This window comes from Budorcas taxicolor, chromosome 1, assembly GCF_023091745.1.
Source record: "Budorcas taxicolor isolate Tak-1 chromosome 1, Takin1.1, whole genome shotgun sequence".
Taxonomy (NCBI): Eukaryota; Metazoa; Chordata; class Mammalia; order Artiodactyla; family Bovidae; genus Budorcas; species Budorcas taxicolor.
The window spans coordinates 13533724-13547029 of NC_068910.1; the positions used below are offsets into that span (position 1 = coordinate 13533724).

The 13306-nt window shown below is 45.8% G+C and overlaps 1 protein-coding gene across 1 annotated transcript; it reads right to left on the reverse strand.

Moving 5' to 3' along the window:
- Positions 1–12538: 12538 nt before the first annotated feature.
- On the reverse strand, positions 12539–13091 carry LOC128050353 (adenosine 5'-monophosphoramidase HINT1-like). The gene has a single exon (XM_052642588.1). It carries the CDS (start codon positions 13076–13078, stop codon positions 12698–12700), a length of 381 nt encoding a protein of 126 aa, XP_052498548.1. The 5' UTR covers positions 13079–13091; the 3' UTR covers positions 12539–12697.
- Between the last annotated feature and the right edge of the window lie 215 nt (positions 13092–13306).

Sequence of the window (13306 nt, forward strand, 5' to 3'; positions counted from 1 at the left end):
CCAAAGAATGTAAAATACAGCAAGGTTGCTATTTAGAATAACCAGCAGTTGGAGTACATACAAACAGACAAGAACTTGGCTCCTCATAAAAAGCTGTTGAAGACTGTTCAATGAATGGCCCCCAAAATCAGCAATGGTAGACACCCCAATAGACAGGTAGTTAACAATCATACTCTTTTACCAAATCCCAATAGAAAAGCTCCCTTTTCTATCCTGTTTGCTAAAATTCTACATTGATCAGAGTAAGAAGTGCTCCTAAGCTCCTTCCTGTCTATACTAACCCATGCCACTTGCCATTATTCCCCTCCCCACTTCCTCTCCTAATTACCAGGAACCCTGTTCTACTCTAGAGTGTGAGATTTCAGTCATTAGTAGCTGCTTTACAATAACAATGGCAAAAGAGAGCTAATAGTTCTATTATTTATTTATTTCACTCCCACCCTCTTCCAAAAAGAATTTAAGGTGGGTTGCAAAAATGCACGCAACACAGCAAGATGAAACAAAGATTAGTATAGTGAGGAAAGTCAGGCAAACGGAGGATAAAGGTGGGAAAAATAAGAAACTAGGAGTACAGAATGTGCTCCTTGAGGCTCTGAGCCTTTGCCAGGGGTAGACTCCAAATTTGGCCCTGGCTTTCTAAAGCAGCCAGGTTAAGTGGAGGAAAGTGATCAGTAACATGAGTCAGTTGATCAGAAGCAGCACAATAATCCCTGGAATTTAGATGAGAGAGCAATTTCTCTCACAGGGCCCTGAAAAGAGGACCTTTGTAGAATTCTCCACCGGGAAGAAATGACAAATCCCTCAGGATTATGTCTTGTTACATCCTTTAGCGTTGGACTGTGATGTCATCCCCCAGCAGAATTCAGTGAAAACCTTCTCCAGGGATCACAGGGACTTTTCCAGGTACTCTATGTGATGCTGGTTTAACCAAAGTAGAGGTTAAGAATGTTTAGAGGAACAGGATGAGCATCCTCCAGAAATACTGTTTCTTCTCAACTGGGCCCTGCAGGAGTTAAAAGTGTAAGCTGTTCTCTCTGCTTCAGTGAAAGGGTGGACAGTCAAGGCGCTTGGAGAGAACTTCAAGGCCTGGGAAAGAGTTCCTGTCTCCCTTTTTTGTGCTTGGAAGGTCTAGAGTGGAACTCCAAAGGGCCAGCAGAGATGTCAGGAGGAAGGAAGGAAGGGTTTGGGGATACATGAGATGTGTTACAAAGGAGGTGTAGTGATGGTGGTGCTGGTCTCAGGCTTCTTCAGGGTGGGGAGGGTCCTCTCCCAGCAGTGGAAGCAGTTCAGCTCTGGGACTTCACTGGTTGTCCAGCAGGTAAGACTCCTCACTTCCACTACAGGGGACATCACAGTTTCAATCCATGGTTGGGGAACTAAGATTCCACGTGCTGCACAAGCAGCAGTTCAGCTCTTTACGCTGTTGCCTCCAAGAGCACCTGGGTCCAGGAGTCATTGGACAGAGCAAGCACCATCCGTGTGTTGGGGACCCTGATGGTGCTCCCTGTGAGCTCAAGCTCACTGGCTAGGACCCCTCAGCCATCAGGAGGGATCTGTCTCCATCTGGGGCTCCCTCCCACAGGCAGACCTCCTCCGGGACTCTGGGTGTTCATCTGGCTCCCTGACATATTGTAAACAAAGATTGCTGATGCTGTCCCCCGGCAGCCCAGCACCTGCCTCTCAAAAACTCCTGAGGCCTCAGCGGGATTTGGGAGCCCTCCAGGCTCCAGCAGTGGGCCACTCACATTTTTTCTAGTGGCATTGTCCTTGTACATTTTTGGCAGGAAGAGGAAATAATGAACATGTGTTCTTCCAAAAATACTCCAATTCATTCTCAACACTACAGTCACCGTGATCTTTCTGAAACATAAATCTCATCATGTCACTTCCCTGATGAAAACCTGTCCATTCTTTCCATGCCCCTCAGGATAAAGCTGCACGTTTGAGTACAGTTAAGCAGATCCTTATGCTCAACTATCTCCATTTCTCTTCCTCTGTGTTTGTTACCACCTTTCTCTACAGTTGTCCACATTTTTTCTTTTTTAGCTGACCCAGGCCTACTTCTATTTCAGGTGACAGCCCAGAAATTAATCCCTGTGGGAAGTGGTCCTGGAGGTACCTCTGCTGGGTGCTCCCGGGAAATCTTTGCTTTCTCCAACATAACACTGTGTTAGGAAAATGCCAACTGCAGAGATAAACCCCAACATTTCAGTGGCTTGTTTGCAACAGAATTATATTTCTCTTTCATCTAACCATCCAAGCAAGGTGATCCTGGCTGTTAGGTGATTCTCTCCAGGCTGACTCAAGGCTCCAAGTTCTTTCCATATTACTGCCTTGCCATCTTCTGTTGTTCAATCACTAAGTTTTGTCTGACTCTTTGTGATCCCACGGACTGCAGCACATCAGCCTTCCCTATCCGTCACTATCTCCCTGAGGTTGCTCAAACGCATGTCCATTGAGTCGTTCATGCCATCCAACCATCTCATCCTCTGTTGTCCCCTTCTCCTCTTGCCTTCAATCTTTCCCAGTATCAGGGTCTTTTCCAATGAGTTGGATCTTCACATTGGGTGGCCAAAGTATTGGAGCTTCAGCTTCAGCATCAATTCTTCTAATGAATATCTGGGATTGATTTCCTTTAGGATTGACTGGTTTGATCTTCTTGCTGTCCAAGGTACTCTCAAGAGTCTTCTCCAGCACCACAGTTTGAAAGCATCAATTCTTTGGCATTCAGCCTTCTTTATGGTCCAACTCTCACATCCATACATGACTACTGGAAAAACCATAGCTTTGACTAGATGGACAAAGTGATGTCTCCGTTTTTTAAAAGCTGTCTAGGTTTGTCATGATTTTTCTTCCAAGGAGCAAGCATCTTTTAATTTCATGGCTGCAGTCACTGTCCTCAGTGATTTTAGAGACCAAGAAAATAAACTCTTCCAGGGCTGCAAGAACCTTAACGTGCATCTGGGGCAGGAGAGACAGGGGCTGGAAGGCCCACGTGCCCCTTACTGCTTTAATGTGAGGGCCTCTCTTGTCCCTCCAACCAATTCCATTGGCACAAACATTATGTCATGTTGCTCCCTGGGGTGGCTGCAGTCCCAGTGACAGCGTTACAACATGGAATGAAGAGCACAAAGCTTGGTGGGCACACAGGCTCCTCCAGAGCCTTATTTTAATTGCCTGTGGGTCGACTAGACTATGAACTCAGTGAGGGGAAAACAGAGCCCTCTGCCAGCACCATCACTGGCACTTTGGGGCAAACAGTGGCTGAGGAGTGCTCGGCTGAAGGAGGGAGAGGGTCACATGGACAAGTCCTCCTCTTGAACACCCTCCCCCATGCTGTGAGTGCTGGAGGAGGGAGGTGGGGAGAGCCAGCAAGCAGACAGGTGTTCTCTGCTGCTGTTGCCAGCCCAGCCCCTTAAAAAAAGTGCCAGTTTCCTTCACAGAAAGGCATTCATTGTGAATGGAGAGGCTCTGTAATCACAGGTGCCTGTCAAAGCGTGAGCCTCCTCTTGGATGATGGGGCCTTCTGATTAAAGACTTGTTGTTGGTACTTTATGAGGCAGAGATAAAACGTGCTGCTGTTGGTGCTGGCATCGAAGCTCCACAACACAGCACATCTGGCACCTGCCTCTGAGTCCAAGGAGATGGATGGTGAATGCTTTTTTCTCTCCTCCTCTTTATACGCCAGCTACATCTTTAAAGTGTCTCTTCGCAAGCCGTTTGTGTGTGTGTGTGTGTGTTGCTATGAGCATATAATAGTAAGAAGGCAATCACCTATCATATTGTCCAGGTTGAAAAGAAGGAATCAATAGATGTGATGTCTAATTGACTTATGAAATGGGAAAGATAGAATTCACTATCTCAAGTGGTGAGATTTTTTTCTATTTCTGAAAACCCTCAGATGGGATTGTAGTGGCTTGACTTGTGAAATTGGGACCGTGCGCTTTACAATTTGAGGTTCAAATACTGACTTGAGGTTGTGCCACAAATGAAAACACTGGAAGGCCCGATCCCCAAAGTCCCATGTGGGGAGGAAGTCTGGTACTCCACTCTGCAAAGCTCCCTTCTTCTAAGTCAAGAATCCCAGGACTGACTCAGTCCAAAAAGCTCAGTACTTACTTCCTTGGTGTCACTGCACAAAGTCCAGCAGGCCTGATGATATAGTTCAGGACTGCAGCCTGCCAGGCTCCTCAGTCTATGGGGCTTCTCCAGGCAAGAATGCTGGAGTGGGTTGCCATGTCCTCCTCCAGGGGATCCTCCCAACCCAGGGATTGAACCTAGGTCTCCCGCATTGCAGGCGGATTCTTTACCAACTGAGCCACCAGGGAAGCCCATAGTTCAGGACATGCTATCCCAAATCTGACACCTTGGCATATTGAATATTTCAAGCAGGAGGGTCATTCTGACCCCCTGCCCGCTTTCCCTTCTTCTCTGAAACAGATCCTAAAAGCTTCCTGTGAGAGGTGCCCTCCCAAGACTTGTAGGAAAGCAGCATCATTATCTCTAAAGACAAACAGATGACAAGAAGAATCTGAACAAACAAGCCTTGCTAAGCTCCCCCCAGTTTACCGCACTTACATGCCTTAAGCTATCCTATTCCTCCATGACTGTCCATTTGTCATCAAACCGAGCATAAAAATACACAGGTCAAGCTGGCTTTTTGGTGTTGTTGTTGTTGGGTTTTCATTTCACTATGAAGTAAAGCTCCTATGTGTTGTAAAACTTACACTAGATAAATCTGTATGCTTTGCTCCTGTTAATCTGTCTATGTCAGTTGACTTTTCAGGCCCAGACAGGGATCCTAAGAGGGTAGAAGGAAACTTTCTCTTCCTCCCACACCGGGCAGCCGCCATCCAGTGCAGGGGGCATCGTGGAGGCCCAGCAGTGCCTGGCTGTCTCTGGTCTTGCCAGTTTTCTCAGGGTTTGGGGGAAGGAGGAAGCCTGCGTTCTCCCCTGCCAGGGGTCCTCTCAGCTGTGTGCACTGCAGGCCGAGGGGGCAGTACAGAGCCAGGTCACAGCTCTCCAGTGAGACGGTCCTGTTCCGGACAGTGATGTTTCCATCTCTAGAGGAGCCGAGGCCTCATGTGACGGCCTCATGTGATGCCTCTCTGCTCATGGCCTAAGAGCCAGCCTCTTGGACCCGGTTCTATGGACCCTTAGGGTCAATCTGACATTAATCTCACTGTCCCTCCCTGGCGCTCAGTTTTGGCTATAGCCATATAGGGCCTAAACAGGTGCCAGTGACTTTGAACCTCAGAGATGTTCTTGGTTCTTTTCCCCCAGGAAAGCTCAGGATATCTGACCCCTCCCAGGGACCATCATTTTCCAAAGAGTGGATTCCTACATCCCCTACGACAAATAAAAATCCCTAATATTTACAAGTACTTACTATGTGCAAGCATTGTTTTAATTCTCTTACATTGATTTGCTCATTTTAATCTTCACACACACACACACCCACCCCAATTAAGTAGGCCTTAATTTCATCCTCATATTATGTAGGATGAAATTATATATATTATATATTCCTCCTACATAATATGAGGATGAAATTAAGGCACAAAGAAAATAACTGCCCCAAACTAGGCAGTGTCTGGTTTGAACCCACACTCCTCAGGTTGGGTTCTTCATCCACTCCCTGCTCCCTCATTTACACAACAAGAGCCAATTCTTCTCGGAACAGAGCTGGGCCCAAGGCCACTGCACTTCCTTGCTACTGTCATCAGCAAAACCCACTGGAGTCTCCAGGAAAAATCAGATGGAATCAAGGTGGTAAGGTCTAATCTTCTGAGCTTAGTGTAGTTTCACATGACTACAGGGGGCTGTGTGCAGAGATCTTGCACCTAACCTGTTGGATTAGAGTTTGCAGCATAGAACCCCTGCTCCCCACACCCCCAGGTTGGCTTGCTGTGTGCAGAAGTGCCGCACAGGGTACCTCCATTCAAGATGGCAGAGCTCCAGCAGAGACGCTGTTCCTGGCACTGAGATCGGGAGCTGTGCCCTGTGTGGAGACCCCGCCCCCTTCCCCAGCGACCACACCCTACAGAGCAGCTCTGCTTGTTTGGCAGAGCCCTGTGCTCTCTAGTGGGAGCTCAACCTCTCCATTCTTGAATCAAAGGATAAAACTTGCCTTTGCTTCTAAACTGAACTTGGTCTCACTCCATTGAGGCAAGCAGTACCAGGCAGAAAGATCCGTCTCAGGACTCCAACTCGAATGAAAGTTAACACTGTCATTATTAAAAATGTACACCATGAAGAAGTTTAAAAAATACAGAGTAAATTCCTCACCCCCTACTTAATTATCCTTGATAAAAAATGGACACTGAGAGCAGCTGGGTGTACGTTCTTCCAAGCCTTCTCCCAGCCTTTGAGAACATGCCCAGGGGTTTCTACAAAACAGAGAGTGGAATAGCTGGTGGTATCTTCTGCAGAAAAGCATTTTGCAAAAAAGTTCTGTCTCTGGACACTTTGCTCTGCTCATAAGTCAGAGAGATCTTCCACTTTGACAAAAGTAGCATACAGACTGAATGCTTGTGTCCTTCCCAAATTCACATGTAGAAACCTAATCCCCAGGGTGATAGTATTAGGAGGTGAAGCTCTTGGGAGGCAATTAGGTCACCAAGTATTAGGGTGGAGCATCATGAATGGGATTAGTGCCCTTAAAAGAGACCTTAGTGTGGCCCCTCCACCATCGGAGGTTCCAGTGAGGAGATATGAACCAGGAAACAGGTTCTGATCAGAAAATGAATCTGCTAGTACATTGGTCTTAGACTTCCCAACCTCCAGAACTGTGAGGAATAACTGTTTGTTGTATAAGGCACCCAGTCTCTAGACTTCTGTGATAGCAGCCTCAACAATACAGAACCAGGCACTGCACATATACAGAACTAGATCCCCCACGAGCCCCTGAGTTTACTGCATACCACAGAAGGGATGTGCTTTGCTTTATGTCTTGTGCTCGGCGTGCCAGTGGAATGAAAGGATAGAAGGAATTAAGACACGAACCCAGTTGTCAACGTGCTCTGTAAGGCACTGCATCAGACCAGGATACCGGAGCCATGCTCCTCATTTTGTTCAGTCATTTCATTTGAAGTCGGGCAGCACCTCCTCACTTGCATATGGCCAGTCGTGCTCTTTCTCCTGTGAGATGCTCCAGCCAGACCTAAAATGCTTAAGTCTGCAGACTAAGACCACCTGCTTCCTGGTCACCGGACTTTAAGACCCTAGCAAGGGTTACTGCAGCCTTAGTAAACAGCTTTGGGGATTTCAGTTTTCCCTGGGAGGTGTACTGTAAGAGCTCTTCTGTGCTTTCGGAGCACAAAGTGGTTGACAGAGTTCTTTGGCAGGCATCCAGGTATTCAAAACAGCCCCCGAAGAGAGGGAGGGCACCCGCTTTGCTGAAGGTGACTGAATGAGTCGGGGCCAGAGCTGGCGCTAAGAGCCTTCAGACCCTGGACTGCCAACTCCTTCCTTACATACATTCAACAGCCTCTTCAAGATGGTACTTTTAAAAACAGATAAGGAAGCCCCCAAAGGGAAGTGTCCTCCTCTTAAAGTATATATCGTGGGCTTCCCTAGCAGCTCAGTGGTAAAGAATCCATCCGTCTGCAATGCAGGAGACATGTATTTAATCCATAGATTGGGAAGATCCCCTGGAGGAGGGCTTGGTAATCTACTCTAGTAATCTTGCCCGGAGAATCCCATGGACTGTAGCCTGGAAGGCTTCAACTGTCCAACTCTTTGTGACCCCGTGGACTGCAGCACGCCAGGCTCCCCTGTTCATCACCAACTCCCAGAGCTTGCTCAAACTCATGTTCGTTGCATCGGTGATGCCATCCAACCATCTCATCCTCTGTTGTCCCCTTCTCCTCCTGCCTTCAATCTTTCTTTAGACTGTAATATAACTATGATCTGCTTTATGGGAAAAGATTATTCTATTTAAGTGTCAAATGTACAAAGGAAATTAGGAATTGATTTTTAAAAGACTTCACCAAAAGTTTTCTTTAAACAGAGAGGTACTTTGGAGGCATTTCAAATTATTTGATTTATAAACACTTAATCTGCACACAACTTTTCAAGGCAACTATAGTATGTAGAGAGGAAGGTAGACACGTGTGGTTTGCAGGGCACAAGGCGTGCACTGGTTCCAAACCCTGAACTCATCCTGTGATCTGCTCTATCTTATTCTGAATGTGGTGATTACCTGTCTTCCTATCTGTTACTGCCATTCGTGTGGGAGTCCTCCGCCGGCAGGCAGCCCACCTTAGTCACATGAACGTCTCCAATATCTGGCACGGTTGTTGACAATTGGGTTCATGTCTTATTAATTCCTTCTATCCTTAGCACCTAATTTTGAAACTGGCATTCAGGGGCACTCGGAAGATGTTTATTGAGTTGAAAAAGCGAAGTACAAGTTTTCCTCTTCGACAGTAGTATGGACTTTTGTACTTGTAAAATTCCTCTCATTAGTGTAGCCCATTAAAACAATTATTTAATGTTCCTGGCCATAGGCTATCCATAGGAAGTCTGGTTTCCTGCTGATGAATTCATTTATGGAAAGTTTATCACATACCCGGCACTGAGCGAATAGGTGGGGGTATAGTGAGTGAGGCAGGTGGGGTTTCTGCCCCTGTGGAGCTTACAGTCAAAGGGACAGGGCAGAGGAATAAGAAATAACAACAGCGTTGTAAGTTCTGGCAAGGGCACAGGGCAGGAGCAGAAGTGATGTTTGAGCTTAAACCTGAAGGACCGGGAGGAGGTAGTTAGGCAGTACAGATGGGAAAGGGGTTCTAGGTACAAGGATCTAACTCAGGAGGGCCAGAGACTAGAGAGGAAGTCACACAGGGGGAAGAGATGGTGGGGAGGTTAGCCAGGGCAGGTTGGCAGAGGCTGTGTTATCTGCATGGAGGAGTGAGGAGGGGGAAGGCAAATAGGAAAGGTGACTGGCCGCAGCACAGGCGCTGAATTGGAGACACAGATCCCTAGGTTGGTTTGGAATCTTAATGTTCAAGGGAGCATTTATTGTGGAAATAAATGAAGACCAACAGAACGAGAATGAGCAAAGGCTCTGAGCTCGCTGTACTGGGGAGTTAGCCACCATCACCTACGTTTTGTCGGAGACCCAAAGGCAGGTAGAGGAGGGGGAAGGCTCTAAGGCTTGAAAAAAGGGAAAGCTTGGGACTTCCCTACTAGTCTAGCGGCTAAGATTCCGTGCTCGCAGGAATTCACGTGCTGAAACTAAGAGTTCACATGTCACCATTAAGAGATCTAGCATGCCACAGTGAAAACGGAAGGTCCCGAGTGCCACGACTAAGACCTGGTGCGGCCAAATAAATAAATATTTAAAAAACAGATAAAGGAGAAAGCTTGAGTCTTATTATTAGCAGGGAGAATTAAAGTATTTATGGTTGCAGGAGAAGGAAATGGCAACCCACTCCAGTACTCTTGCCTGGAGAATCCCATGGACAGAGGAGCTTGGTGGGCTACAGTCCACGGGTCGCAAAGAGTCGGACACGACTGAGTGACTTCAACTCAACAACATGGCTGCAGGTATTTAAATAAGAGTGGCAAATAAGAGCACTTTCATTAACATGCATTAAATGCCCTTAAATATTTATTCCTAAGTATATTATTAGTCAATTAATGATAAGGATCTAAGCCACATTTTACTACATTTATAGATTTCTTTAATATATCCTACTTCTTCAAAGTACTCCACATCCCTGACTGGGAGGACTTACACCTTTAAAAACTTTTAAAAAAATCCCAAATCTGAAAAACATCATATAGATTCACCAACATGCCACTAAGTGCTCCATTTTTAAATAACAAATATACACAGATTGTCCTAAAGATCACAAAACTTAGTTCTGTCATGAACAGTGCTACATTGAAGCTAAGGGCTTCTAGTGGTAAAGAACCTGCCTGCCAACGCAGGAGACATAAGAGACATGGGTTCTACCCCTGGATCGGGAAGACCCCCTGGAGGAGGGCATGGCAACCCACTCCAGGATTCTTGGCTGGAGCATCCCAGGTACAGAGGAGCCTGGTGGGTATAGTCCGTGGGCTCGCACAGTCAGACGTGACTGAGAGACTTAGCATGTCTCCATGTCACCTGTACACCATCTCAGTTTGTGAAGTCACATCCCCAAATAAGAAGAGCAGTTTTACCACCTCAGGCAGGCTAAGGGTACTAGGTAAAAAAAAAAAAAAAAGAGAGATTATGATCGCAATATTCTTACTCATCAGTCATACCTGAGACTGTGACCTGGGGCCTGATATTACATCTTCCTAGGCATTTCTACCCCTGTCACCAGAAAACATGCCGGGCCCTTGGTTAGCGTCATTTTCTGTCCTCTATTGTTGGCTGATGCCTCCCGGCCATTCCTTGCACTGGGATTTATTGCAACTCAGTACATTCAATTTCTCTTGGGAGTCTTTCAGTATTACTGATGTTTTCCCTTAACTTCAACTCTTGTCACCACTTGATTGGATTAACCGCTTTACCATCCCATCGGATTCCTTATATACTTTGCTTGACAACCTCTCCAGGGACCTAGGTTAAGAGGCTGTCCTGGTCAGAGGTGGAGGGGACCTTCTGAAGTTCTTTATGCTCTTCATAAAGCCTAAAGTGACTGTGACAGTGTTACTCGCTCAGTTGTGTCCAACTCTTTGGGACCCCATGGACTGTAGCCCTCCAGGCTCCTCTGTCCGTGGAATTCTCCAGGCAACAATACTGGAGTGGGTTGCCATTCCCTTCTCCAGGGGATCTTCCTGACCTAGAAACACCTCTGATTTTATAATTCTCTGATCAAAGACATGCCCTCATTGGCATTTTAAATCACTTTATCTCTTATAAAGAAACAAGGATAAAAATGATGCTGCTTTCCTTAGTTGCTGTGTTCTTTCTTTCCCCTCTGGATTATCAAGGCCACTTTTTTTTAAAGCAGTGCTATGTAGTATGAAAGTGAAAGTGAAGTCTCTCAGTTGTGTCTGACTCTTTGCGACCCCGTGGACTGTAGCCTCCTCCGTCCATGGGATTCTCCAGCAAGAATACTGGAGTGGGTTGCCATTTCCTTCTCCAGGGGATCTTCCCGACCCAGGGATCGAACCCAGGTCTCCCACATTGCAGGCAGACGCTTTAACTTCTGAGCCACCAGTAGCATGTGGGATCTTAATTCCCCAAACAGGGATCAAACCTGCACCTCCTGCAGTGGAAGCTCAGAGTCTTAACCACTTGATTACTAGGGAATTTGTTTCCAAGAATCCATGTTTCACACAATATCAGAATATATACATATAAAATATGTATATTCAATACATATATATTATGTAGACTATAACAGTCTTGAATACATGTAACTATAGGTTATATGTAATATATATTTAATATATATGTATATTCAAGAATTATTTGAACCCATAATGATAGTAATGATCTTTGTTTAAAACTCAACATTCAAAAAATGAAGATTATGGCATGTGGTCCTGTCCCAGCACAGACTTTATTTTCTTGGGCTCCAAAATCACTGTAGATGGTGACTGCAGCCATGAAATTAAAAGATGCTTGCTCCTCCAAGAAAAGCTATAATGTACATAGATAGCGTATTAAAAAGCAGAGACATCACTTTGCCAACGAAGGTCTGCATAGTCAAAGCTATGGTTTTTCCCATAGTCATGTTCGGATGTGAGAGCTGGATCATAAGGAGCTGCTTTCAAACTGTGGTGCTGGAGAAGACTCTTGAGAGTCCTTTGACTGCAAGGAGATCAAATCAGTCCATCCTAAAGGAAATTAACCCCAAATATTCAGTGGAAGGACTGATGCTGAAGCTGAAGCTCCCATAATTTGACCACCTGATACATTGAGCCAACTCACTGGAAGAGACCCTGATGCTGGGAAAGATTTAGGACATAAGAAGAAAGGGACGACAGAGGTTGAGATGGTTAGACGGCATCATTGACTCTATGGACATGAGTCTGAGTGAACTCCGGGAGATAGTGAAGGACAGGGAAGCCTCGTGTGCTGCAGTCCATGGGGTTGCAATGAATGGGACACGACTGAACGACTGAACAATTAACAAAATCTTTGTTGTTGCTGTTTAGTCACTAAGTCATTTCTGACTCCTTTGTGACCCTATGGACTGTAGCCCCCCAGGTTCATCTGTCCAGGGGATTTCCCAGGCAAGAATAGCGGAGCGGATTGCCATTAGCTCCTCCAGGGGATCTTCCTGACCCAGGGATCAAACCTCCGTCTCCTGCATTGGCAGGTGGATTCTTTACCACTGAGTCATCAGGGAAGCTCCAATAATAATCTTTAGGCCCAGGTAATCTTATTGCCAGATGAAGTATATGCAGAATTGTTTGTCCCTGGACTACAGATTTTTAGTTTCATTAGAGTTATAGAGGCACAAGTGAAAGGTTGTTGCTGAACCATGAAAGACGCTGGGATTCTTGGCCTCCGGAGGAGAATAATTCAATCCGGGGCCAGAGATGAGGCTTAATTGCTCAGAGCTTTTGTGTAATGAAGTTTTTTTTTTTTTTTTTTTGCCATGCAATGATGTCTTTTATTATGTATGGGTTTTTTAAATTATTTTTGCAATATCTCCATACACAGGCAAAAAAAAAAAATTGTTTAGCATATTGGAACTTGCAAACCTGATCACTGCATAGAGAAGGCAAAATTATCCCTATAGCACACTTAACCAGGAGGCCAGTTCATCTGCCGACCTCCAAGAACATGGAGATGAACATGATAGACAGACTGGCCCCCATCTGAACCTTCATTCACCACCATTCGATAGCCCTTCTTCAGGCCCAGATCAGCAGCACATTTCTTGCCAACAATCATCAAATGCCCAAGAAGACTTTCATCATCATCTTCTGCTGCAGAAATCTGGGATATATGTTTCTTGGGTATCATCAGAAAATGTGTTGGTGCTTGAGGGGAAATGTCATGGAAAGCAAGACACTGGTCATCCTCATAAACGATTTTGGCTGGGATTTCCTTGCGAATGATCTTCCCGAAGATCGTGTCGCCACCAGGCTGGGCGACCTGAGCCTTGGCGATCTCATCTGCCATCTCTGCCTCCCTCCCGTGCAGCCAGCGGGGGAGAAGGTAGGGAGGAGGCTGTAATAAAGTTTTATTAAAGCATAAAAGAGATAGAGAAAGCTTCTGACATAGACATTAGAAGGGGGCAAGAAAGAGTGCCCGCTCACTAATGTTAGCAATGGAGTTATATACTTCTAATTAGTTATTTCAGTGAATCAAAAGAATATCTGGAGGTTTTAAAGACCTTACTAGACCTAC

Bases quoted from the DNA above. Each gene is read 5' to 3' on its own strand.
- LOC128050353 (XM_052642588.1), bottom strand. From the start codon at position 13,078: ATGGCAGATGAGATCGCCAAGGCTCAGGTCGCCCAGCCTGGTGGCGAC.